The sequence below is a fragment of the Rhinopithecus roxellana genome, chromosome 10 (genome assembly GCF_007565055.1).
Source record: "Rhinopithecus roxellana isolate Shanxi Qingling chromosome 10, ASM756505v1, whole genome shotgun sequence".
NCBI classification, from domain to species: Eukaryota; Metazoa; Chordata; class Mammalia; order Primates; family Cercopithecidae; genus Rhinopithecus; species Rhinopithecus roxellana.
In genome coordinates this window covers 22,499,593-22,527,566 of record NC_044558.1, presented here as the reverse complement: position 1 = coordinate 22,527,566, position 27,974 = coordinate 22,499,593, and the positions used below count along the sequence as shown (strand labels likewise).

Sequence of the window (27,974 nt, the reverse complement as noted above, 5' to 3'; positions counted from 1 at the left end):
ATGGTGCCGGAGGAGGAACCAACACGCGGGCTTATGGCGGTTCTTTTGACTCCGCGGTTCCGTAGACTTGGCCGTCAGAACGAGCTTCCGGGCCCAGGGGTGAACGGGCCAATTTCCATGAACCGTAGAGGTGGCTTCTGCCGGAAAAGGAGGACATGCAGCCCTGTATATCCTGGTTAAAGGTGTAGTGAAGGTGGAGAGGGGAGCTGAGGGGAGCGGGCGGCTGGGACTCTGCTCCTCATCGGTCCAGGCCCCGCCCATTTCCTAGCCCGCCCACTTCGTGATCTCCCAGGCACTGGACTGGGGGACCCAGGACTGAGGCTTTTTAGGGGTTACTCTGGTGAAGTGCCCTTGGAGCATGCAGGAAAGCATTTTTTCCCAAACTTTAGTATACATACGAATCCCTAGGATCTTGTGAAAATGCAGATTCTGATTGAGGAGTAGGGTCTGATAATCTGCGTTTCTAATACATGTCCACATGGCACCAATGTTGCTGGTCCCTAGGCTACACTTAGAGCAACAAGGGGTTAAAGTACTAGAGGGCAAGTTCCTTGAGCTAGAGGAGTGATTTCTTTAATCTAGCCTACTTGTTTAATGAAGGTTAGAGAGGTAGACTGTCCATGGAAAACAGCTAGGCTCCACCGCTCCATCTTCAGCCAACCCCTTCGAGTAGCTCCTGCCCAACTCCGCCCATCACTTTCTGGCCTCCCCTCCTCAGTCTCCGCTCTGCCTACAATGTCTGGGGATAAGATTTCTGGAGTGATTAGACGAGTGACTTCTGTTACAGAAGAAATTTGAGGGTGGTGGATTTTTATTTGTCATTTTATCGTAAACATACGTGTAGTTGGGCATACCTTTTGCGGTTATACGTAGTCGGAGAAGAGAGCTTAAATTCTTGGATTCTACCCACTTCCCCCTGCAAATCTAGAAAAACATTCTAGATGTTCTAAGTTATTCCCTTATCATTCTTTAAATGTTTTAATTAAAATTTTACTGGGGTAGGGAAGAATGAAGAATGACTACGAACTATAGGTTTCTTTGTGGAATGATGCAATGGTCTGACATTAGATAATAGTGATGGCTGCACAACTTTGTGAATGTACTAGAAAACACTGAATTGTGCACTTTAAAAGGGTGAATTTTATGGCATGTGAACTGTATCTCAGTAGTTTTTACTGTCTCCAGTTAATTAAAAAATGAATTTATATGTGCCCGTTATAACAAGTCAGAAACATAGAATAAAAAATGATGTTAACTTGACTGGGCTCAAATGAAAAACATATGTTAAAAAATGAACATCCTCTTTCATCAGCCACCATTACAATCCTTCTTCCCCAAGGTTACTCGTTTGAAGTTTATTCTTCCAGTTCTATTTATTTACATACATTTTTACGTAGGTTGGGAATTCATTTTTACCTAAGTAGGATAATAATATACAAGTTGTTCTGCTCAGCTCATTTTAAAAAAAAATTTGTTTTGGATTTTTATTTTTCCCTTCTTAATGAGATCCTTGCACACTATAAACATAGCTCTACTTCATTCATTCTAATGGCTGGCTACTATTCTATAGTAAGGGTATACCATAATTTATTTAACTGTTTTTTTCAGGTAATAGACTGTTTTTTGTTTTTTGTTTTTCCGTTGCCCTGACTGAAGTGCAATGAAGTGATCTTGGCTCACTGCAACCTCCACCTCCCGGGTTCAAGCAGTTCTGCCTCAGCTTCCCAAGTAGCTGGGATTACAGGCACACGATACCATGCCCAGCTAAATTTTTTTGTGTTGTATTTTTAGTAGAGATAGGGTTTCCCCATGCTGGCCAGCGTGGTCTTGAACTCCTGACCTCCACCTGTCTCAGCCTCCCAAAGTGCTGGAATTACAGGCGTGAGCCACCGAGCCTGGCCAACTGTTTTTGTTTCTAATTGAGACAAGGTCTCACTCTGTTGCCCAGACTGGAGTGCAGTGTCGAGGTCACAGCTCTCTGCAGCCTTGACCTCCCCGGCTCAAGTGATCCTCCCACCTCAGCCTCCTGAGCAGCTAGGACTATAGGAGCATGCCCCACTAATTTTTTGTATTTTTTATAGAGTCTCCCTGTGTTGCCCAAGCTGGTCTTGAAATCCTGAGCTCATGCAATCCTTCTGCTTCAGCCTCCCAAAGTGCTGGGATTACAGGCGTGAGCCACTGAACTGGCCAGTAATGGACATTTTTATTGTTTTTAGGTTTTCATTATTTCTCAGCAATTTTTTTTTTTCTTTTTGCCCAGAGAAGTGGGATTTCTGTTATTTGGAGAGTAAGTTCAGCATGTGATAAGGACTGTTTTTTTTTTTCATTGCACAATATGTCCATGTAAGATAAGGCACATCTTTATCTAAACCCCTTAATTGGGAGCAACAGTGGAAGTACTTTCTACAGCCCAGTATCTCTGCAATGTTTGGTAGTTTCATTTTATAATTTAGATATTTGGGTTATATTCAAGTATTCAACTCAAGTGGGTATGTGACCCTCTGTTTCATTTTTCAGCAAATGTTTTTTTTTGTTTTTGAGACAGAGTCTTGCTCTGTCACCAAGGCTGGAGTGCAGTGTCACAATTTCGGCTCACTGCAACCTCCACCTCCTGGGTTCAAGAGATTCTCCTGCCTCAGCCTCCCGAGTAACTGGGATTACAGGCGCACGCCACCACACTCGGCTAATTTTTGTATTTTTAGGAGAGGCGGAGTCTCACCATGTTGGCCAGGCTGGTCTGGAACTCCTGACCTCAGGTGATCTGCCTGCCTTGGCCTCCCAAAGTGCTGGGATTACAGGTATGAGCCACTATGCCAGGCCTCAGCAAACTTTTTAAACAGCTGGTTTAAACAAATAAAAAAAATTGATTATTTAGTTCCTTGCCTTGATCTCCCTAATGAAGAGTTTACCATTGTTCAAAGGGCAAAAAGAAAAGGCAAAGAGTTTGGTGAAGCCACAACTCTGTAATAATCAATACTCAAATGTATTTGCATTACTTTTAAATGTGCCCTAAAATAACATTCTTGAAGATTAAGTATAGCTAGTAGTTAACCATGTAATAAGGGTATATAAATTCAGGTAATAATATATTTCACATCAGTAAAGCAAGTTCCTAGGTTTGCTCTGTTTTTATTGGCAGACCCACATGGTGCAACTGAGTAAATATACTATAGTTTATGTAAGATGTGAAATGACACATAAGAAGGATGTTAGCAGCAGATATGCCTTCAACAGGCATAAGGTTGTCAAAACTGAAAAGTTTGCATATTTTTGTATAATCTAGGTTTGTTAGAAATGTATATTTAATTTTTTTCAGGATGCTCTGGTCGTTTTCAAGCTACTCAGCTATGGGATGGTATTATTCACTCTCCTCAGGCCCAAGTGGAAATAAAAAGAAGGAGGCATCGTTTACGAACATATGAAGACCGTTTTACTGGTTCTGATGCTGTCGATGTGGTCTTAAGTCGTCTTATGCAAAATACATGCCTAAATAGCAGTGACATCTTTCGTCTTAAAGGAGTTCGTCTTTGCCGAGTTCTAATGAATCACAAAGTATTTGAACCAGTAGGAATGAAGAAGCTTTTCAAAAAAGAAAAGGAATTGGAATTTGAAGATTCCAACAATAGTCTCTACATGTTTCTAGGCAATAAATCATCTTACAATTGTTGCAAAAGACAAAGGATGCTGAGAATGAGTTCAATGGTGAAATAAAACCAAAAGAAACCTTGAAGTTAGTGTTACCTAAGATACTGTAATATATTTTATTTAGACCCTAGAAGAACTATCTCTGTTGCGCTAAACTCGAATATGTACTTTTTTTCAGAAGCCAATTTAAAAAAATCCATGTAAAAATTAATCCACTTACGCATCTCCTCTAAAACTGGAATGCTGCAATAGACTAGAATTAGATAATAGTGATGGCTGCACAAGTTTATGAATGTACTAGAAAACACTGAGTTATACACTTTAAAAGGGTGACTTTTGGTCAGGCAGGGTGGCCCACGCTGAGGTGAAATGGACAGGAATTCGAAACCAGCCTGGCCAATATAGCAAAACCTCGTTTCTACTAAAAATGCAAAACTTAGCGGGGTGTGGTGGCAAGTGCCTGTAATGCTAGCTGTTCAAGAGGCTGAGTGAGGCACGAGAATCGCTTGAGCTGGGGAGGTGGAGGTTGCAGTTAGCCAAGATTGTGCCACTGTACTCCAGCCAGGGCGACACAGTGAGCATCTGTCTCAAAAAAAAAGTGAATTGTATGGGATGTGAATTATATCTCGGTAGTTTTTACTGTTCCCAATATAGCAGCATCTGCTGCTATAACCAAAAATATATATTATTCCTTTTCCTTTACAACATTTTGTTTTCCTTAGAGCAAATACATTTTTGTTTTCTGTTTTGCTTAGTTGTTGAAGACATTATCATATAAATTTTTCAGAATTTATACCAGGAAAAACTATGTCTTCTAAGGAGTGGATATGCTTTCTAATTTTGAAAAATGACTTAGCCAATGTATTAAAAGCCAAGGTTTTCTGGAAACTCAGATCAAAAACTTTCTATTCCATCATAACAACTATGTTAACCTTAGAATTAGCATATATGCTTTTCTTCTTTATTTAGAATTCTAATTTGTCCTCTTTTGGTGATAGTCTATTAAATGAATTATTTGCATCTTTTATTATAAGCTGCCTGAAATCCTTTTTGGAAATAGAGAATGTATGAATAAATTTTAATACATTAATTTAAATGTACATTTGAAATTTTGGTTCTGTGTATAATGAAAAAAGCCACATATTATTTTTTAACAGACCAGAATATGAAATGATTTCAAATCCTCTAGCACAAGAGATTGGTGAGGAAAGAATTGAGGAACTTATTCATACAATAAATGGAAATCCAGCTTTATGTCCAAATATCGCAGTTCAGAAACCTTTTCTCCGGCTTTCAAAAGAAGGTAATTTGTTTTCATTATTGTTTTCAGAACTTGGTAAGGAAGAACTAACTTCTTTTTAATAGGTTCTTATGAGCAGTTTCAAGGTCACAGCAAAATAGAGCAGAAAGTACAGTTCCCACATACCCCTTGCTTCCACTCACACACAACCTTCCCCATTATCAACATCCTGCACCCAAGTGGTGCCTTTGTTATAATCAATGAATCTACATTGATACATCATTATCACCCAAAGCCCATAGTTTACATTAAGGCTCAGTCTTGGTATTGTACATTCTATGGGTTTGTATAAATTTTTGATGACATATATCTGTCATTATAGTATCATACAGAATAGTTTCACTGCCCTAAAAATTCTCTGTGCTTCATCTACTCATTCCTCCCTTCTCTCTAACCTTAGGCAATCGCTAATTACTGTTTCCAAGAACTGACGTTTTAAATGTGATTTAAGTAGTGTATTAGTGTGTTGACTCCCTCCTTCTCTTCCCTGTAGGAGTTTTCTTCTACAGAGCAATTATGTCAGATAAGACAGGTGAGGCAATATACATCTAATAACACTTAATTCATTTTTTTACAATGACCATGACCAGATTAACTGGAGGTGCTATAGTCTGTACTGCAAGAGAAAACATACGGACTCACAACAGTCCTTAGTATTTATACTGCAAAACCATCTTCTTATGAGTGTATCCTTTGTCCATTGTATAAACTCCTCCCAAACATCTTCCTACTCTTTCCCTTTCTCAGAACAAACTAGCTAGACTACCTATTGTACCACTCCTCTTTACTATTTACTTCATCTACTAATGTTTTTCTCCTTAAAATGCCACTAATGGCAGAAAAAAGCACCGTCGCCAGGGCAGTTAGGAGAGATATATACAAAATTCATTAATGGCCCTTTACTCCATTTGGTCAAACCATGACAGAAGCAAGACTAGTCATGACTTGCACGCTGGAGGAGTATGATTTATCAACAATAGTTAACATTGGCATGATAAAGGAAATACAGGGTGCCCAAAAAAAGGGTGTGGAATTGAGAAGAGGAACTAAAAGAGAATTCTTTTTTTTTTTTTTTTTTTTTTGAGACAGAGTCTCGCTCTGTTGCCCAGGCTGGAGTGCAGTGGTGTGATCTTGGCTCACTCCAACCTCCAAATGATTCTCCTGCCTCAACCTCCAGAGTAGCTGGAACTACAGGTGCCCGCCACCACACCCAGCTAATGTTTGTATTTTTAGTAGACACGGGGTTTCACCATGTTGGCCAGGCTGGTCTCGAACTCCTGACCTCAAGTGATCCACCCACCTCAGCCTCCCAAAGTGCTGGTATTACAGGGGTGAGCCACCTCGGCTGGCTATTGAGACAGTTTCGCCCTTTCACCCAGGCAGAAGTGCAGTGGTGTGATCTCGGCTCACTGCAAAATCTGCCTCACAGGTTCAAGCAATTCTTGTGCCTCCGCCTCCTGAGTAGTTGGAACTACAGGCATGTGCCACCATGCCTGGCTAATTATTTATTTATTTATTTATCTATTTGTTTATTTATTGTATTATTAGAAGAGATGAGGTTTCGTCATGTTGGCCAGGCTGTTCTTGAACTCCTGACCACAAGTGATCCACCCACCTTGGCCTCCCAAAGCGCTCGGATTACAGACGTGAGCCACCGTACCTGGCCGTAAGAGAACTCTGATGAACACTAATATTTAAAGGACAAGCAGGAGAGTCCCCCAACAGTACAGTTTTTATCTATTACAAATGAAAAAATAACTTTTCCCATTATTTTTTCTTGAGGTCACGACGTACCTCTAGAAATTCCGAACTAAAAGTGGATATGATTTATCAGTAAAGACCAGGGCACTGTGGCTCACGTCTGTAATCCCAGCACTTAGGGAAGCCAAGGCGGATGGATCACCTGAGGTCAGGAGTTCAAGACCAGCCTGGCCAACATGATGAAACCCCTATCTCTACTAAAAATACAAAAATTAACTGAGTGTCGTGATGTGTGCCCATTATCCCAGCTACTCTGGAGGCTGAGTCATGGGAATTGCTTGAACCCAGGAGGCAGAGGTTGCACTAAATGGAGATCGCACCTTTGCACTCCAGCCTGGGCAACAAAAGAGAAACTCTGTCTCCAAAAAAAAAAAATCATAGGTAATAATAAGAATAATTTCCACTTATTTTGGACCTTTCTCTGTGGTAAGCAATTTGTTACGCATTTTATATTTGTTATCCATGATCTTACAGTAGCTTGTGAAGGGTAAAACTTGCATTTTATAGTTAGGGAAACAGAATCAGAAGCATCATGTTTGACAAAATAAAAAAAAAGACATAGGAGGGAACGAAAGCTGTCACTCTAATGTAGGTTTTTAAAAGTATTATCCTTATCCTTTTTATATAGGAACATAATGTAACCATTCAAATAGCTGTACCAGTTTTGTTACAAAAAAAATAGCAGTTCCTCACCCTTTTATTCCCTACTCCCCAGACACAGCCATTTACAACTGGCGTCTCTAAATAGCATGCTTATATTGTTACTTTATGATTTTTCAGTTTTAGGCACATCCATTAATTTTCTAAAAGGGAGAATGGGGATTTGTGTCTCTTTCCCTCCTTGTATTTATCTTACAAATACTTCCGCATGCCCCCATCTTTTAATATAATTAGATTACTTTGATTAGAGCAATACAGCATGTTTACATTATTTTGTCCATAAGAGCTATTCAGAGTTGAAGTATGTAATAAACCATCTGTTGCTATAACCAAATATATATATTATTCCTTTTCCTTTACAACATTTTGTTTTCCTTAGACCAAATACATTTTTGTTTTCTGTTTTGCTTGGTTTTTTACATTCATACACATTTTCACCTACAAACGCTCCAACACTTATCCAAATCACCTGCTGGGATGCTCAGGTGATTGTATCAATTTCATCTTCTAGGGGAAATCCCCTTCACAAGATTTCTCATGTCTCAATCATGGGCTGGCTGCCCTCTATGCTAGGTGCATGGTTGTCATCCTGGCATCTCCCTTCACCATGATCATGGGGATTACCTTTGCCTCTCTGTTATATTGGATCTCCTATGTCCTGTCTTCTGTGCCTTTTCTTGTTTACTGCTCATTTTAGTGGCACACATTTTCTAGTAGTTTCCTGAGAAAGGGTACATGGAATATACCATGTGAAATTCTAAATATACCATGGAATTTTTTTTTTAAGACAGATTTTTGCTCTGTCGCCCAGGCTGGAGTGCAATGGTGTGATCTCGGCTCACTGCAGCCTCCGCCTCCTGGGTTCCAGTGATTCTCGTGCCTCAGCCTCCCAAATAGCTGGGATTACAGGCATACACCATGACACACAGCTAATTTTTATGTTTTTAGTAGAGACAGAGTTTCACTATGTTGGTCAGGCTGGTCTCAAACTCTTGGCCTCAAGCAATCTGCCCACCACAACCTCCCGAAGTGCTGGGATTACAGGCGTGAACCACCGCACCTGGCCTGAGATGATTTTTTTGTTTGTATTTCTGAAATTTTCTTTATTCTAGTCTCTTATTTGACTGACAGAATTCTAGGCTGGAAATAATTTCTCAAATAATTTTAAAGGTATTTCCCCATTGCCTTCTAGCTTCTTGTATTGGTGTTGCAAAGCCTTGGCTGTGATATGAAGGAAAAAAAAAAGACTAAAGCCATTCTGATTAATGACACTTTGTATCTGATTTGTTCCGCATCTCCACCCCAAAACTTAAGAGTCTTCTCTTTGTCCCACGCTGTCTGAAATTCTAAAGTAATATACTTTAAGGTAAATCTGTTTTCTCTTACTGGGTTGTTGCAATTTAGAAATTTTTTTTTTATTTCATTGGAGATTTTCCCCATTTCTCCATAACTCTACCTTCTCTGTTCTAATTCCAATCTCTTATTCAGATATTGGACCTTCTTAACTAGCCCTCTAATTTGTATATATTTTTCTCTCTTATTGTTCATATTTTGGGGATTTTTTTTGTTTTACCTACTAAGAAGTATCTTCAAATTTATCCTCCAGTTTTCTTATTGATACCTAAAAGCACTTTTCATTTTTTTCTTCTTTTTTTACTTTTTCCTAAAAGCACTTTTAAGTTCTCAGAATTTCCTTTCTTGTGACATCCTGTTTTTGTTTTATGGTTGCTTGTTTTGTTTACCTTTATATCCCTGGCACTTAGAACAGGAGTTTGAGACTGCAGTGAGCTATGATCATATTATAGCACTCCAGCCTGGATGACAGAGCAAGACCCTATCTATCTATCTATCTATCTATCTATCTATCTATCTATCTATCTATCTATCTATACATTTTAGAATTTCACATGAAATCTCCCATTTTTATACATTAATTTTCTTCAAAGTACTTTATAACCAAGCAAATCGTGGCTGTGGGCCAAATTTAGTCCACAGACCATTGGCTTGGGAGCTCTGCAGGAAACTTACTATATCATTGCTTTTGTAATTTTGTTAGATTAAAGGAAAACCAGGCTGGTCCAAGTGCAATGATATTTACAACTAATTGATTACAACCAGTTACAGATTTCTTTGTTCCTTCTCCACTTCCACTGCTTCACGTGACTAGCCTTAAAAAATAAAAAATAGGTCGGGCACAGTGGCTCACGCCTGTAATCTCAGCACTTTGGGAGGCCAAGGCAGGCAGATCACCTGAGGTCAGGAGTTCAAGACCAGCCTGACCAACATGGAGAAACCCTGTCTTTACTAAAAACATAAAATTAGCCGTGTGTGGTGGCGCATGCCTGTAATCCCAGCTCCTCAGTAGGCTGAGGCAGGAGAAATCGCCTGAACCCAGGAGGTGGAGGCTGTGGTGTGCCATTGCACTCCAGCCTGAGCAATAAGAGCAAAACTGCATCTCAAAAATAAATAAATAAATAAAAACAGGCCGGGTGCGGTGGCTCACACCTGTAATCCCAGCGCTTTGGGAGGCCAAGGCAGGTGGATCACTTGAGGTCAGAAGTTTGAGACCAGCCTGGCCAACATGATGAAACCCCATCTCTACTAATAATACAAAAATTAGTCTGGCGTGGTGGTGCACACCTGTAGTCCCAGCTACTCTGGAGGCTGAGGCAGGAGAATCACTTCAGCAGGGGAGGTAGAGGTTGCAGTGAGCCGAGACTGCACCACTGCATTCCAGCCTGGGCAGAGTGACGCTCTGTCTCAAAAAATAAGTAAATAAATAAAAATAAAATAAAAATAAAGGAAAAACAAAGTATTAATTATGATGATGGTTAGGGTGGTGAAAAACTTAACAGGAACTTAACAGGAATGACTGGAAATCCAAGATAAAATTGGCCTAATACTGTATTTTAGTTTAAAAACAACGAACTACAATTATCTGTGTTACTATAAATACAAAGATAAATAATTAGTAATCTTATATTCTCTAAGATGTGTAATATAAGTTATAAGCATGACCAGTAGTTTTTTATTTTTGGAATATATCTTTATGATCAGCATAACAGAAAATAAAATTAATATGGCTCATAACTCTGATGTTTAAGATCAATCTTGAAAAATTGTAATATAACAAGTGTAAATTATCTAATCATTAAATTAACCCATTATATTACTACTGAACTAGTTTTGCTTTTGTATTATTTAGAAATAGAATTATTTTGTAATATTGGTTGAATGTGTATGTTTTATTTGCCGATCTTGATCATTGCATTACTTTCCTTTTTAAGTTATACAAGATGTTTGGAAAGAACAAACATTATTATGTCTTATTTAATTGATTCACCTTCCATTCTTGGACAATATTTTGGAGCCTCCAGTTAAAACACAAAATCTTCTATTAAACAAAGAGGAAGATCTTGTTACCGCTAATACTTGCCTAGACAGAGGACTTATTCCAAGTTTATGTCTACTGAATAAGTGACCGTTTTTATTGTCAAATAATTTATAAACAGTTTTTTTTCACATATTTGCCCTTGTTATTTTAAAATGTGAGAAAATATTAATGTTATAAGCTGATACTATCTCTCTTTTATAAATTATCATTATGAATCCCCATTTGATCTAACAAAGCCATTGGTCATGACCTACAAGATCACTGGAAATCAGAGTGGTTTGGTTCATGTGAATTCATTTATATGTCAGTCGTCTTCTCACTGCACCATCCAAAATTCTGTCATTTCCATTTTATTATCCTAAATAATATAGCCATCCCAGTTTCTACCAGCTTATTTATCCCTGCCCTAGAAGAATCCGTAGTCTAGAAGGGGAGACATACACAAGAGAAAAAATTGTAATCTGATGAGATAAGCCCTATCATAAAATCAGCCTAATTTGTAGATAAGAGATTAAGGGAACCCTGAATGAGCCTCCTTTCCCGTTTACTCCCAACTCCAAGCTATTTCTCACTTCTGAATAAAGCAGCTGATGGAAACTATAGGCATTAGACCTTGAGTACTGTTGGGATTCCAGCAGGGAGAACTGATATAGTGCTTCCTCCTGTGTGAGCCAAACAAGAAAAGAAGATTAGACACCAAGGCTGAGGACCAGAAAACTTCAGATCTTGTGAAGAGATTAGGGATCAGAGACCTCTGGACCCACTTAGTCAACTGTGGTCCTGTTTGTACATGGCAGATTTCTCTTATTCGCAATAGGCCAAGAAAGACCCAAACAAAGGGCTGAGTCTTCCTGCCCTTGAGTCAGGGGTAGTATAGGGACACCTATATTTCTGCAGGTGCCTCTGCAGGGAACCCACAGGAGCCAGTCTGCCTTAAAAAGCTTCCAGGCAGAAGGGGCAGGTTATCTGTAAGAGAAAAGCAATCAAACTTTCATTAGTCTTTTCATCTGCAATACTAGGATCTAGAAGACAATCACACATATTAGGCAAGATGTACTGTTCATCTGTCAGGAGAAAAAAAAAGAAAGAAGGAAGGAAGGGCCAAAGGGTCTGTAATCCCAGCAACTTGGGAGGCTAAGGTGAGAAGATTGCTTGAGGCCAGGAATTCAAGGAAGACAACATAGTGAGACCCTGTCTCTCTAAAAAAAAAAAAAAAAAAAAAAAAGATTTAATTAGCTAGGCATGACAGCACATGTCTGTAGTCTCAGCTGCCCAAGAAGCTGAAGTGAAAGGATCACATGAGCCCAGGAGTTGTAAGTTAGAGCGAGCTATGACTATGTCACCGCACTCTAGCTGGGTGACATAGCGAGACCCTGTGTCATATTTAAAAAAGAAGAGAGGGAAGGAGGGAGGGAGAAAGAAAGGAATGAAAGGAGAGAGGGAGGGAGGGAGGAAGGAAAGAAAGATATTTGAGGAATTCTAAGAGGATTATAAAGAATTCAGGCCAGGCACACTTGCCCACACCTATAATCCTAGCACTTTGGAAGCCCAAGGGAGATGGATCACTTGAGTGCCAGAAGTTTGAGACCAGCCTGAGCAACCACAGCAAAACCCCATCTCTATAAAAAATACAAAAATTAGTCGGGCGTGATGGTGCACGCCTATAGTCCCAGCTACTCAGGAGGCTGAAGTGAGAGGATTGCTTGAGCCGGGAGGTGGAGGTTGTAGTGAGCTGAGATCATGCCACTGTACTCCAGCCTTGGCAACAGAGTAAGACTCTGCATCAAAAAAAAAAAAAAAAAAAAAAAAAGAAAGTCAAAAAAAGGGACATACCCTTAAGGGAAATTACAATAAATACTAACCTATCTTGGCAAGACCTGGGGATTGGGAGAGCAGCAGATATGGAAAAGGGAGAAATAAAGGCCTTCTAAAGGAGTCACTGGAGGGCAGGGGAGTGACAGGACCCTAAATTTCTTACCTTATTATGGAAACAATGTATGGTGGGGTAAATAGTACATCTAGGTTAGGGAAATATTTGATATCTTATTTTCAAATAATAATAGAACCATATGCATCTCATCGGAGCAGGAAAAGGGAGGGTAACTACTAACAAAATTAGAAATAAATAATAAAGCGTTCATTAAAAATTATTTTAACTTCTTGAAAATAAAGGTCCGTAAAAGGTATTCAGTAAGGAATACAGCCATTCCCTCTCATACAGTCCTTCACTCATCCAGCGAAATGTATTGAAATGCTTCTCCCAAAAAATAATTTCTTCTTTAGATTTATCTAGCTATAATCTAATTTTTATCATGTTTTATCAAATAATGCTTTAGTTAAATGGAAATGTTAACCGTTGCTTTATTTTGGTTTGCATTTTCCCTCTAGGATCAATAACTGGCTTAATGCAGCAATTGAATGCTTAGAGTATTTCCCTGACCAGTTAGTAGTTACAGTTAGTCAGCAGTTACTGCAAAACAGAAATGAAGAGACAAGATTGAACAGTCAGAAGATACTCTTTGATGTCATAGCAAAATACTATGCTCAAGAGAGAGATTGCCTATTAACTGATGAGTATTTCGATATTCATTCAGGAATTATTGAACTTTTAGGTAAGACAGGATGTTTATACTTTAATTTTTAGTGTAATAAAATATTTTAAAATATACAAGTTGAAATAGAAAATTGTGTATACTATATGAGTATTACATTTTAATATTTTTCTTCTATGATATCAAGGTACTTCAGGAAGTCTTGCTTTACTTCACTACTATTGCCTACCTTGTAAATTCTATTAGCAAATGTAACTAATATAGTATAGTGCATAAATCTAAGGAATACATCACAGGGACATCACAGGGACATTCTAAGAAACATGATATAGCCGGGCGCGGTAACTCACACCTGTAATCCCAGCATTTTGGGAGGCCGAGGCAGGGGTGAGTCACCTGAGGTCAGGAGTTTGAGATCAGCCTGGCCAACATGGTGAAACCCCGTCTCTACTAAAAATACCAAAAATTAGCCAGGTGTAGTGGCGGGCGCCTGTAGTTGCAGCTACTCTGGAGGCTGAGGCAGGAGAATGGCATGAACCCGGGAGGCAGAGCTTGTAGTGAGCCGAGATCGTGCCACTGCACTCCAGCCTGGGTGACAGAGCAAGACTCCGTCTCAAAACAAAAAACAAAAAAAGCATATGATATAGTATAAGGATTTAAGAACTGAGGTACCTAGAAATACTAACTTCTGAGTTATTAATGTGATGAACTTTCAGCAAAATAAAAAGTGAATGACATGTCATTTTTTAGCTATGTAAGTGGCCATATAATTTCATGTTAAAAACAAAATAATGTTCGATAATGCTGGATATAGCTACATTGCATATTACATAGAATTATATAGATAATTTCCTGTGTTTGAAATATTCCATAATAAAAAATTTTAATTGTAGAAAAGAACCTGCAAACCAATACAACATTGTAGCATTTTAATTGACTACTAAATAAATACTTACTGTACTCTCCATTTTCATCCTATGCTTTGTTTTCTTTGTAACCCATGTAACAGAAAATGAGAAAAGGGCAGAAGCACTTGAAGCAATACAACTATATCTAAGATTGCTGTTGCCGAACATTAGAGAAGAATTACGATGGCTACTTACTTTTATGGCGTGGCGTCAGAGCCCAATGCCTACAAGTTGCAAAAACAGGTGAAAAATTTTGCAATAAGTTTTACCCTTTTTTTGCTATTTTTTTCCTTTAAAAACCATTTATGCTAATGTTAATGTTTCTGTTTACAGATAATGATAATAAAACAGTGGTCCTGAAAACTCTTGCCAAATCAGTTTTGCAGACCAAATCATTATTAAAAGTGTGGGCAGAACAACTGGTCTGGTTTCTACTGGAGTACCACTCCGAGCTCTTCAAGGTATCTCTGGCATTTTGCCTGGGCACTTTTATTACTAAGCTACTTGTGTTAAGCAAAAAAGAAAATCATTCACTTAGTAAATAATTTACTAAGTACCTATAATGTGCAAAGTTTAAAGAAATGCTGACTCCCCACACCCATAAAAGAGAAGGAAGAAGACTTAAAACCATTTTGTTGGCTGGGCACAGTGGCTCATACTTGTAATCCCAGCACTTTGGGAGGCCGAGGCAGGTGGATCACTAGAGCCTAGGAGTTCGAGACCAGCCTGGGCAACACAGCAAAACCCCATCTATACAGAAAAATAACAGACCGAGCACAGTGGCTCTTGCCTGTAATCCCAGCATTTTGGGAGGCCCAGGTGGGTGGATCACCTGAGATCAGGAGTTCGAGACCAGCCTGGCCAACATGGCAGAACCCCGTCTCTACTAAAAATACAAAAATTAGCACTCCAGCCTGGTAAACAGAATAAGACTCTGTCTCAAAAAAAAAAAAAAAAAAAAAAAAAAGCAAGGCGTGGTGGCACACACCTGTGGTCCCAGCTACTAGGGAGGCTGAGGTGGGAGGGTCAGTTGAGTCCGTGAGGTTGAGGCTGCAGTGAGCCATGATCACACCATTGCACTCCAGCGTGGGTGACAGAGTGAGACCCTGTCTCAAAACAAAACAAAACACTTAGGAGTAGCAGTAGCATTAGTAAAACATGGTCTTAATATATTTTGAAGCATTTTTGAAAGAGATTTTTTTTAGCCTCACTATTATATTTTAGTACCAGATAATAGTATGAATACTTTTAATGGTGTTATTTCTCCAAAGCCTCTATAAAGAATTCTCTTTCTTCTGTTTCCTTGCTTAAAAATGTGTCCAACTGGGCACAGTGATACATGCCTTTAACCCCAGCTACTCTGGAGGCTGGGGTGGGATGACTTGAGCCCAGGAGTTTTCAACTAGCCTGGGCAACATTGCAAGACCCCATTTTGTTTTTAAAAAATTTTTTGTCTCGGCCGGGCGCGGTGGCTCAAGCCTGTAATCCCAGCACTTTGGGAGGCCGAGACGGGCGGATCACGAGGTCAGGAGATCGAGACCATCCTGGCTAACACAGTGAAACCCCGTCTCTACTAAAAATACAAAAACTAGCCGGGCGAGGTGGCGGGCGCCTGTAGTCCCAGCTACTCGGGAGGCTGAGGCGGGAGAATGGCGCAAACCCGGGAGGCGGAGCTTGCAGTGAGCTGAGATCGGGCCACTGCACTCCAGTCCGGGCGACAGAGCGAGACTCCGCCTCAAAAAAAAAAAAAAAAAAAAAAAAAAAAAATTTTTGTCTCATGTCATAATGCAGCATATTGATCCAAATTTTGTGACAGTTCTGTGACCTTAACTGAACTTTTTTTTCCGTTATTTACAAGAGAAAGGTGGTACTAAGTATATACAATAGAGGCAGTCCTCATTAACATTAAACATTTAAAAATGTTTCATTCCCCTGAATTTTGAATGAAACATATTTTAAAAGGTCATTTGTAAGTCAATTGTTAGGTACTCTACACCTAGTTTTTCATCCAAATAAATAAATAACAGATGGTAGTAAGGGCCCAGGTTAATGTTTAATACTACCGTCACTAAAGTAAAATTCTCATACTGTACTTTTTCTCATATGTAGTTTACCTGCTAAAATGGGTCCCAGATTTCAACTAGCAATTTAGAAAGAACACTTCCTCTCCTCTATCCTCTTCTGTACTACTCAGCCTCTCTGTGCTTTCTTCTTTCTCACTCTACCCGCTCCTCTGCATAAATGAATCTGCCTCTTTCCTACACTTGGAACAGATATTAGGAAGGACTTTTTTTCGTCTTTCTACCTCCCCCTTCATGTTCAAACTAGCAGTGTCATAAGGAAACATACTAGTTCAGGTCAGGTGCAGTGGCTCATGCCTGTAATCCCAGCATTTTGGGAGGCCAAGGCGGGTAGATCACTGGAAGTCAGGAATTCGAGACCAGCCTGGCCAACATGATGAAACCCAGTCTCTACTAAAAATACAAAAAAATTAGCCAGGCGTGGCGGCAGGCACCTGTAATTCCAGCTACTTGGGAGGCAGAGGCAGGAGAATCGCTTGAACCCGGGAGGCGGAAGCTGCAGAGAGCCAAGATCGTGCCACTACACTCCAGCCTGAGCGACAGCACGAGACTCCATCTAAAAAAACAGAAACATACTGGTTCAAGTTTTGTACCAGGCCACAAATGGAGAAAAGCAACTTGACATGGGCTGGAGGAAGTGGGGGTATGAGAATCAGGAAGCAGGGAGAAGGGCCCTGATGGTTGGTTTCTAGAGATTAGAGGCTGACGTATTTCAGGGAGGCTGAGGTGGGGATATTTATGACAGGGGCTCTGGAACATGCCACGCTTATTCCTGTTACAGGGCTTTCCCTGTTCTGTTTACCTTTGACCACTGCTTTCACTCTAGCCTCTTTCTCTACTTTGTTTTCATAGTGGCATTTACCACTACCTGAAATTATATGTATTATATATTTGCCTATTTTGTTGTTGTTGTTGTTGTTAAATTGTCATTCTCTCCTATGAGAATGTAACTTCCCATAAATTCGGGAACTTGATCTATTCATTCATCACCTGTAACAATACCTGGCACATAATCACTCACTCAATTTTTATTGAGTGACAGAATGAATTAATGGGGATAGCATCATGGCTGGAAAGTGGCAGGATGAGTGGAAACTAATGAAAAGGTAGCCTGTGAGCCAGGATGAAGGAGCTATCTAGACATGAGCTTCAGGATTGTAGGGCTACGGCATGCCCTCTGTAACAGTATTAGTCAACGGATTATTTCTCCAGATACGTGTAGTGGTCTGGGATTACCTTTGCTATAACCAAATTAGAAAAGAAATAGATACCTATTTTGTTTGGGGATTTTTGTTGTTGTTATTAGAGACAGGATCTCGCTGTGTTGCCCAGATGGGTCTTGAACTTCTGGACTCAAGTGATCCTCCCACTTCAGCCTCCCAAAGTACTGGGATTACAGGTGTGAGCCACCATGGCTGGCCTATTTGCGTATTTTAAGAGAAAAATTTTAATGTATTTTAGAGCTACTATTTACATATGGACTGTGTAATGTTATTTAAATAAATGCTATAATTAAAGTACAAATAATTTTTATTGTTATAGGCGAACATTTCCCTAATGATGGGTTAACCTAATTTTAAATATAATACATACATGAAAGCAGAAAATAAGATTTTAGGAGTGCTAAAAAAATTTCAAGAATTTATAATTCAGAGGCCTTCTACCACCCACTCTTTCCACTCATCTATGATCCTCTCCTTCTACTCATTGGTCAAAAATATGGAGATTTTTTCTTTCTATGTTGAAATGCTGGCTAGAAAAAATTATATTAAATATTTGAAAATACCTGTTTTGTGTAGACACCAGTTACTTTTATTGGATGTGGTTAGTAAGAAACTTAAGAAGCTTCTACATGGAGAAGATGCACATGCCCTATCAAGTATGGATTCCAGCTTGTTCCTCCTTTATCGTTAAGTGACTGTTGTGGCCAAATGAGTTGGGAAGGCATCAAAGATGAGTATGTGATAAATGTATGTAAAATGTTGTAAAAAGTGGTTATAGTAAGGTTATTTTTTAGTATCTCCTGGGCAAGTTCTTCTCCAGTTCTTTTTTGAAGAACCCCTTTATTTACCTTTTCTACTAAGAAGGCAAGAACTTTCTGTCTCTCACTGCTGCTCCCAGTTCTCACCTCCCCTTCAGTTATCACCCACGTGCCTGCTTCTTTGCTCCTGTGCTCTCTGTTGTGTCTTTTTCTGACTCTGTCAGATTCTTTTTCTTGTTTTTCATCCTCTCTCCCTTGCCCGCTTCTTTTCTAGGGGAAGGATCAAATTTTATAGAGGAGTAGCCTGACTCCCAGTTGAATAGAGTCCATGATTTCATTCAGTGTCTTTAGGCTATTGGTCTTATTATTATTATTATTATTTTGAGACGGAGTTTTGCTCTCATTGCCCAAGCTGGAGTGCAGTGGCGCAATCTCGGCTCACTGCAACCTCCGCATTCTGGTTTCAAGCGATTCTCCTGCCTCAGCCTCCCGAGTAGCTGAGATTACAGGCTCCTGCCACCACGCCCAGCTACTTTTTTTGTGTTTTTAGTAGAGACGGGGTTTTACCATGTTGGTCAGGCTGCTCTTGAACTGCTGACTTTGTGATCCACCCGCCTCGGCCTCCCAAAGTGCTGGGATTATGGGCGTGAGCCACCGCGCCTGGCCCTAATTGGTCTGATTCTTTAACTTATAATTGTTTAAAACTATAACATATTTTTAATCCAAGTTTATTAAGATTGTCATGCAGGAAACAAAATAGCTTAATAAATATATCTGTGAGTGACCACACCAAATTGGGCACCTTTTTGCCTCAGTTTCCTCAACTACCAAATAAGAATGATAATAGTTATTTCATTGTGGAATTAAATATTCAATATTTATGCTATTAATGGGATATTAAATGTTTATTAATATATAATGCTGGTTGTAATTATGATTAATATATCTGAATTAATATGACATTAGCTGACACATATACTGAGCCCTACTATGTGTCAGAAACTGTGTTGAAGATTAACATAGACTTATGCAATTATTTCATCTTCACAATAATCTACTGTGTAGGCATATTAATATTATTTGATTTTATCGGGTAGGTAACTGAAGCTTAGAGAGGTTATGTAACTTGGTGAACTAGAAAGATAGGTGACTCTTCTTTAAAAAAATGTTTCAAGGGTTGTGGCGGGGGAAAAAAATGATTCAAAGGCATTATTAATTGTTGGAAAGAACATTTACAGAAGAGGGCATAAGTGTACTTGCTTGAATTACTTGGAATTTCTTAGCTAATAGATGCCATTTTATCTCATTCCCTTCTTTGAATACAGAGTATATGGCAACAAGTATGTTGCCACATGCATCCTATTTGATGTAAGTAAGTATTGATACTAATGAAGTATTCTGAAACTAGTACTTAGAATCTTTTGGATTAATTTAATCTTCTCTGTCTAATTTCTAAACAAACATTAATTGGCTGCCATTACTGCATTATCTTTTCACATTCAACTTTTCATTACTTTTGACTTTTGAGGAAAATAGAAGGATTATCAACATTTTACTCTTTATTTCTATTCAACAATATATGCTAGGCTGGGCGCAGCGGCTCCTGCCTGTAATCCCAGCACTTTGCGAGACTGAGGCGGGTAGATCATCTGAGGTTAGGACTTCGAGACCAGTTTGGCCAACATGGTAAAACCCCGTCTCTACTAAAAATAGAAAAAGTAGCCAGGTATGGTGGTGCGTACCTGTAATCCATAATTCTTGGGAGGCTGAGTCAGGAGAATTACCTGAACCCGGGAGGCAGAGGTTGCAGTGAGCCAAGATCATGCCACTGCACTCCAGCCTAGGCGACAGAGCAAGACTCTGTCTCAAAAACAAAAACAAAAACAAAAACGAATACACTAAGGGGGGATTATAAATATAAGTGTTTTGCACAATGCCATGTACTACAAGTACTTGGAAAGTGAAGAGTTTTCTGATAATATTTTTCCCTAAATAACTTGCCTATTTTATCTGTTCTTGAAGCTTATCTCTTACTTAGTAAAACTGTCAGAGTATATCAGTAAACAACTTTAAATTTTTAAAGTGCCTCCATGCTTTGTATTGTATGCTTTTTTTCTCCGTAGATGGCTTGAAATTTATTTTCTTTTGTTTTCTTTTTTTTGAGACAGAGTCTCGCTCTGTCACACAGGCTGGAGTGCAATGGTGCATCTCTGCTCACTGCAACCTCTGCTTCCCGGGTTCAGGTAATTCTCCTGACTCAGCCTCCCAAGTAGCGGGAATACAGGCAAGCGCCACCACGCCCAGCTAATTTTTGTATTTTTAGGTAGAGACAGGGTTTCCTCATGTTGGCCAGACTGGTCTCGAACTCTCAACTTCAAGTGATCCGCCCACCTCGGCCTTCCAAAGTGCTGGGATTATAGGTGTGAGCCACTGTGCCTGGCCTGAGTACTTGAAATTCATAAGTATTGATTTAAAATGCTTCTGACAGCCAGGATTTTTCTATTCATTCAGTTATTCACTTAACATTTTTTGAATATCTGCAGTTGTGCCAGAACTTGTATAAGCACCACAAAACACAAAGATGTGTAAGATAATGCCACTGTTTGGAATAAGCTCACATTCTAACATTCAAAATAACTTGCACATAGTAGATATTCAATAAACATTTGTTGACTAAATTCAGTGGAAGAGTTGATGAATGAGAGACAGCCATATCAATGAATCATAAAATTCTGACAGGGATATGTTCAAGCCAGAGGAGATTATGGAAGCTTGGAGGAGGATTACCTGACCACCTAGTCTGAGGGAATCAAAGTTCGTAGAAGAGATAATGCATAACAGGAGTCTTGATGAATAGGAGCTTAAAGAATTAGAACAGTGTGAGCAAAAATAGGTAAACACTAGAAACAGCAGTCAGGCATAAGGCAAAACAAAATGAAACAAAAATGACCAAAAAAAAAAAAAAAAAGCTAGGCATGGTGGCATATGCCTGTGGTCTTAGCTGCTTGGGAGGCAGATGTGGGAGGACTACTTGAGCTCAGTAGGTCAAGGCTGCAGTGAGCATTGATCATGCCACTGCACTTCAGCCTGAGTGACAGAGTGAGATTCTGTCTCAGAAAACCAAAAAATTTAAAAATAAAAATAAATAAATAAAAAGAAACTGCTGCCAGGGAGACAGTAGAAATTGAAACTAGAGAGATTGATAGGTATCATCTTATGAAGGGCCATGTCATCATCTTATGAACATGTTCATCATCTTATGAACATGTCTCTAACTTATTGGCCATGTCACTTAAATTTTTTATGTATTTCTCTTGAAACTGGGATACTAGTTTCTTGCTTCTCTTGCTTCTAGTTATTTTGGAGATCAAATAATGTATGTAAAATAACATCATGTATGTTTTGCTAAAGTAAAAGCACTTTTGAAAGAAACTGGAATGAAGAAAGTCTAGGCATAGGTAATGTACCATAAGACCAGTTTGGGTAAGGACAGTTTAGTTGGTTTTTTAACTTGCTTTTCCAGTGGTACTTTTTCTTTTTTTTTTTTTTTTTTTTCAGGCTTTACATTTTGCCAACCCTTGATATACAAGGAGTTTGAAAAGCGAAAGGGAAGGACAATTCAATATCTACATCAGTTGGCTCTTGAGATTAATAGTAACTCCAGCATCTCTCTGAAACAAAAAAAGAAATTAATTAAGGAATTTCAAAAACACCATCCAGAAGCTTTGAATTAACATTTCTGGTACAAGAAACTACAATTTGTAAATATAAACATTTCTCTGGTGGTTTTCTCAAATTGCCATACTTGCACTTCAAAGAAAGCATAATCTCAAAAGATTTTAAGTGTTTTATTTTTTATTTTTATTTTGTAGAGACAGGGGTCCCACTATGTTGCCCAAGCTGGTCTCAAACTCCTGGCATCAAGTCATCCTCCTGCCTTGGCCTCTTAAAGTGCTGGGATTATAGGCATGAGTCACTGTACTTGGCCATTATTTTATTTTTATAAAATATTAATTTTAATTTAATCATGCTTAAAATATGTTAAGGAAGTTTTTAACTTCAAGAAGGAATACAAGTTAACCTTCATGTTTGCTGATTCACTTAACTATTATGCTGCTAAAATCACTTAATAAATGTGCTGCTATTATTAGGGAACTAGTACAGTTAATTTCCTTTTTTTTCCACAGGAAAGGAACTTTTCATACACGAGCTCCCTGAAGAAAGCATGCACTTTCCTTAGTATATGATTATTTTCAAGCAACCCCCTTAAGCTGCTGTAACTTAAATGACTATGAATCATTGAAATAGGGAAAGATGCATGAAGTAGTATTTTTTTTTTTTTTTTTTTTGAGGTGGAGTCTTGCCCTGTCCCAGGCTGGAATGCAGTGGCACCATCTTCTCAGCTCACTGCAACCTCTGCCTCCCGGGTTCAAGCAATTCTCCCTGTCTCAGCCTCCCGAGTAGCTGGGATTACAGGCGCCTGCCACTAGGCCCAGCTAATTTTTGTAGTTTTAATAGAGATGGGGTTTCACCATGTTGGCCAGGCTGGTCTTGAACTCCTGACCTCAGGTGATCTGCCCGCCTCAGCCTCCAAAGGTGCTGGGATTACAGGCGTGAGCCACCATACCCGGCCGCATGAAGTAGATTTGAAAAGCCACAAATTAAAAATTCGTAAACATCAAAACTGTGATTTCTGTCTCTAATTCTTCTTCAGTCCATATTTTATGGTTATCTTCTTTCCTTCACATTCTTTCTCTGCTCCTTCCTTTTCTTTCCTCTTCCTCTCTCTTTCCAGCTCTTTCACTTTTTTCTTGCCTGCTTCTCTCTGTCTCTTTCTTTGTTTTAAATTGTTCACTCTATGGCATCATTCCCTAATGTAGCAGGGATTCAATACCTATGGAAAGTTTTACACAGAAAAATTCTTTTGGGCCAAGCATAGTGGCCCATGCCTGTAGTCCCAGAACTTTGAGAGGCCAAGGAGGGGGGATTGTTTAGGGCCAGGAGTTCAAGACCAGCCTGAGTAATAGTGAAACCCTGCCCCTATCTCTACAAAAATTACAAAAAAAATTTAGCCAGGTGTGGCAGCTCACACCTATAGTCCCAGCCACTCAGGAGGCTGAGGTGGGAGGGTCTCTTTAGGCTGCAGTGCACTATGATTGTGCCACTGTACTACAGCCTGGGCAATAAAGCAAGACCCTGTCTCAAAAAAAAAAAAAAAAAAAAGAAGAAGGAAAAAAGTATTTTGTGGTAATCTTAATTTATATCATTGATCACAGGGAAAGAGAAGCATGATTAATTAAGTTCTTGAAAAAAAAACTATATTAGACAGATGTCATCAGTTTTATCTTTTTGTATAAAACCTATATCAGTCATCTTGAATTAGAACACTTAGTTTCTAAGTTCTCAACTAAGAAGCCAGACATAGTGGCATGTACCTGTAGTCCCAACTATTTGAGAGGCTGAAGCGGGAGGATCCCTTGAGCCCAGGATGTTTAGTTTGTTTGTATGTTTGTTTTTGTAGAGATGGGGTCTCACTGTATTGCCCAGGCTAGTCTCAAACTCCTGGCCTCAATTGATCTTCTTGCCTCTGCCTCCCAAAGTGCTGGAATTACAGTTGTGAGCCACTGTGTCTGGCTGACCACAGGAGTTAGGGGCCAGCCTGGGCAACATAGCAAGACCCTGTCTCGGGGGAAAAAAATTCTCAGCTAAGGCTTGGCCTGGTGGCTCACGCCTGTAATTCCAGCACACTGGGATGCCAGTGCAGAAGGATTGCTTGAGACCAGGAGTTCAAGGCCAGCCTGGGCAATATAGTTTGACCCTGTCTCTACAAAAAATATAAAAATTTTAATTGCTGGGCAGAGTGTGGTGTACCTTGTAGTTCTGACTACTCAGGAGACTGAAGTGGGAGGATCACGTGAGCCAGAGTTTGAGGATTCAATGAGCCATGAGTGCACCACTGCACTCCAGCCTGGGCAACAGAGCAAAACGCTGTCTCAAAAAAAAAAAAAAAAAAAAAAATTATTGGCCAGGTGTGGTGGCTCACACCTGTAAATCCTAGCACTTTGGGAGGCCAAGACAGGTGGATAACTTGAGGTCAGGAGTTCGAGAGCAGCCTGTCCAACATGGTGAAACCCCATCTCTACCAAAAATACGAAAATTAGCCATGTGTGGTGGTGGGCACCTGTAATCCCAGCTACTTGAGAGGCTGAGGCAGGAGAATCGCTTGAACCCAGGAGGTGGAGGTTGCAGTGAACTGAGATCACACCACTGCACTCCAGCCTCAGCAACAGGGAGAGACTGTGTCTCAAAACAAACAAACAAAAATTCTCAACTAAGAGTTTGTGAAAAGGTTTCAAAGGGCCAAAGTACAAGACACTTTCTGAAACTATAGGCAGTTTTTTGTGTGATCTGTGCTTATGGCATGTTTCTAGGAAGACAATCCATGGCTATCAGCAAATTTTCACGAGGACTGTGGCGCAAGCACAGTAAGAACCACTGGGTTCAAGAATCTAAAAGTCTTTCTTGATGTATATTTATATATTTCCCAAATTTTGCTTTTACCTTATAGATAAACTATTAAATATCCCAATGTTATATTAACATAAGAGCATTGGCTGGATGTGGTGGCTCATGCTTATAATCCCAGCACTTTGGGAAGATCCCTTGAGCCAAGGAGTTCCAAGACCAGTCTGCACGACGTGGCGAAACCCCATCTCTACTAAAAATGCAAAAATTAGCCAGGCGAAATGGTGGGTACCTATAGTCACAGCTGCTCAGGAGGCTGAGGTGGGAGGATCACTTGAGCCCAGGAGCAGAGGTTGCTGTGAGCTGAGATTATGCCACTGCACACCAGCCTGGGCAAAAAAAAAAAAAAAGGCACTAAACTAGATGACTTCTAAGTTCTTCCTACTTAAAAAAGAAAGAAGGAAAGAAAGAAAGGCTGGACATGGTGGCTCACACCTGTAATCCCAGCACTTTGGGACGCCAAGGCAGGTGGATCACCTGAGATCAGGAGTTTGAGACCAGCCTGGCCAACATGGTGAAACCCTGTCTCTACTAAAAATACAAAAAAATTAGCCGGGAGTGGTGGTGCATGCCTGTAATCCCGTCTACTTGGGAGGCTGGGGCAGGAGAATTGCTTGAACCTGGGAGGCAGAGGTTGCTGAGATGGCGCCATTGCACTCCAGCCTGAGTGACAGAGCAAGACTCTGTCAAAAAAAAAAAAAAGCAACCCAATTATATGACACTAGAAGATAAAACTGCCCTAATCTGCATATGGCTTTTTTTAAAGTTGGGGAGGAAGTTAATATACTTCCAGTGGAAGACCTGAGAGGGTACCTGAAGAGACACCAGGAAAATACTGGAAACATGCCACCAAGCCCTCTTCGATACAAGAGTCTCCTTATTCGGAAAGTTGCCATTTTAATGTTCAGTGTGAATCAGGTAGGGATTTGCTAGTCATCACTATGAATGGTAGATACTTTGAGAAATGCTTTAAGGTTATTACTATGTCCTTGCCTCTGCTGTTCAGAAAATTATAACCTTATATCTTCGCACTGAGCCTCAGTTTTTAAAAAATCTCTAAAATAAAAATACATGTGCACAGATTTATATTTTTAAGATTGAGATATTCCTTTAGTAGTTTAAGATTGAAACAAAGAAATAAGAAATGAAATAAATTTTTAAAAAAATTTTTAAGATTCCACCAGATAATACCAAAGGTACCTTCCAACTTTTTGATGGATAACAGTCATCTCTCCATCTGTAAATAGTGGGTTCGTGAGGGAGAATGTGTGGTAACAGGAATGTGGGCTCTGCAGTCTACAATTCAATGCAGTTTCCATCAAAATACTACCATCGTTCTTTACAGAATTAGAAAAAAAAAAATCCTAGGCCAGGCGCAGTGGCTCACACCTGTAATCCCAGCACTTTGGGAGGCCAAGGGCAGGTGGATCACCTGAGGTCAACAGTTCAAGTCCAGCCTGGCCAACATGGTGAAAACCCATCTCTACTAAAAATACAAAAATTAGCTGGGTGTGGTGGCACATGCCTGTAGTCCCAGCTACTCAGGAGGCTGAGGCAGGAGAATCACTTGAACTCAGGAGGTGGAGGTTGTGGTGAGCCAAAATCATGCCACTGCACTCCAGCCTGGATGGTGACAGAGCGAGACTCCATTTCAAAAAAAAAAAAAAAAAAAGAAAATCCTAAAATTCATATGGAAACAAAAAAGAGCCTGCATAGCCAAGGCAAGACTAAGCAGAAATAACAAATCTGGAGCCATCACATTACCTGATTTTAAACTATACTATAAGGCCATAGTCACCAAAACAGCATGGCACTAGTATAAAAATAGGCACATAGACCAATGGAACAGAATAGAGAATCCAGAAATAAACCCAAACACGTATAGCCAACTGATCTTCAACAAAGCAAACAAAAACAGAAAGTGTGGAAAGGACACCCTCTTCAACAAATGGTGCTGGGATAATTGGGAAGCCACATATAGCCACCTTACTCCCACAGAATGGCCATAATTAAAAAATAAAAAAAAAGAGATGTTGGCATGGATGTGGTGAACAAGGAACACTTCTACATTGCTGGTGGGAATGTGAACTAGTACAGCCACTATGGAAAACAGTGTGGAGATTCCTTAAAGAACTATAAGTAGAACTATCATTTGATTCAGCAATCCCACTACTGGGTATCTACCCAGAGGAAAAGAAGTCATTATATGAAAAAGATACTTGCACACACATGTTTATAGCACCACAATTCACAATTGCAAAAATATGAAAGCCGAAATGCCCATCAATCAACAAGTGGATAAAGAAAATGTGGTATATATATATACAATGGAATACTATGCAGCCATAAAAAGGAATGAATTAATGGCATTTGCAGCAACTTGGATGGGATTGGAGACTATTATTCTATGTGAAGTAACTGAGGAATGGAAAACCAAACATCGTATGTTCTCCCTCATAAGTGGGAGCTAAGCTATGAGAATGCAAAGACCTAAGAGTGATACAGTGGGCCGGGCATGGTGTCTCATGCCTGTAATCCCAACACTCTGGGAGGCTGAGGCGGGTGGATCACCTAAGGTCAGGAGTTCAAGACCAGCCTGGCCAACATGGTGAAACTCTTCTCTACTAAAAATACAAAAATTAGCCAGGCGCAGTGGCAGCCACCTGTAATCCCGGCTACTTGGGAGGCTGAGATAGGAGAATTGCCTGAACCCAGGAGACGGAGGCTGCAGTGAGCCAAGATCATGCTACTGCATTCCAGCCTGGGTGACAGAGCAAGACTCCATCTTGAGGGGGGGAAGAATGATACAGTGGAGTTTGGGGACTTGGGGGTGAAAGGGTGGGAAGGGGGTAAGGGATAAAAGGCTACAAATTGGGTTCAGTGTATACTGCTGGGGGGATGGGCGCACAAAGATCTCACAAATCACCAGTAAAAAGCTTGTTAATGTAACCAAATACCACCTGTTCCCCCAAAACCTATGGAAATAAAGAACTTTAAAAAATAAAATATGAGAATAAAAAAAAACTTAAAAAAAAAGAATATGGGCTCTGGAATCATAGACCTGGATTTACGATTTGACCTGTTTGGGTTAAAAGGTAAAATACTATCGCATGAGTATTCTAGATTAGGATAAAATATAGTTTAGAAATAGAATTACCAGAAGTCAG

The 27,974-nt window shown here is 39.7% G+C and overlaps 1 protein-coding gene across 1 annotated transcript; it reads left to right on the top strand.

Moving 5' to 3' along the window:
- DEPDC4 (DEP domain containing 4) lies at positions 1-27,935 on the top strand. The gene is given in 13 exon segments (XM_030939693.1): positions 1-157; positions 3,317-3,673; positions 3,676-3,730; positions 4,803-4,948; positions 5,439-5,477; positions 10,663-10,843; positions 13,149-13,372; positions 14,322-14,423; positions 14,426-14,482; positions 14,554-14,681; positions 18,108-18,180; positions 25,574-25,725; positions 27,903-27,935. Coding segments are annotated over 13 exon segments (1,704 nt in total).
- Positions 27,936-27,974: the final 39 nt, after the last annotated feature.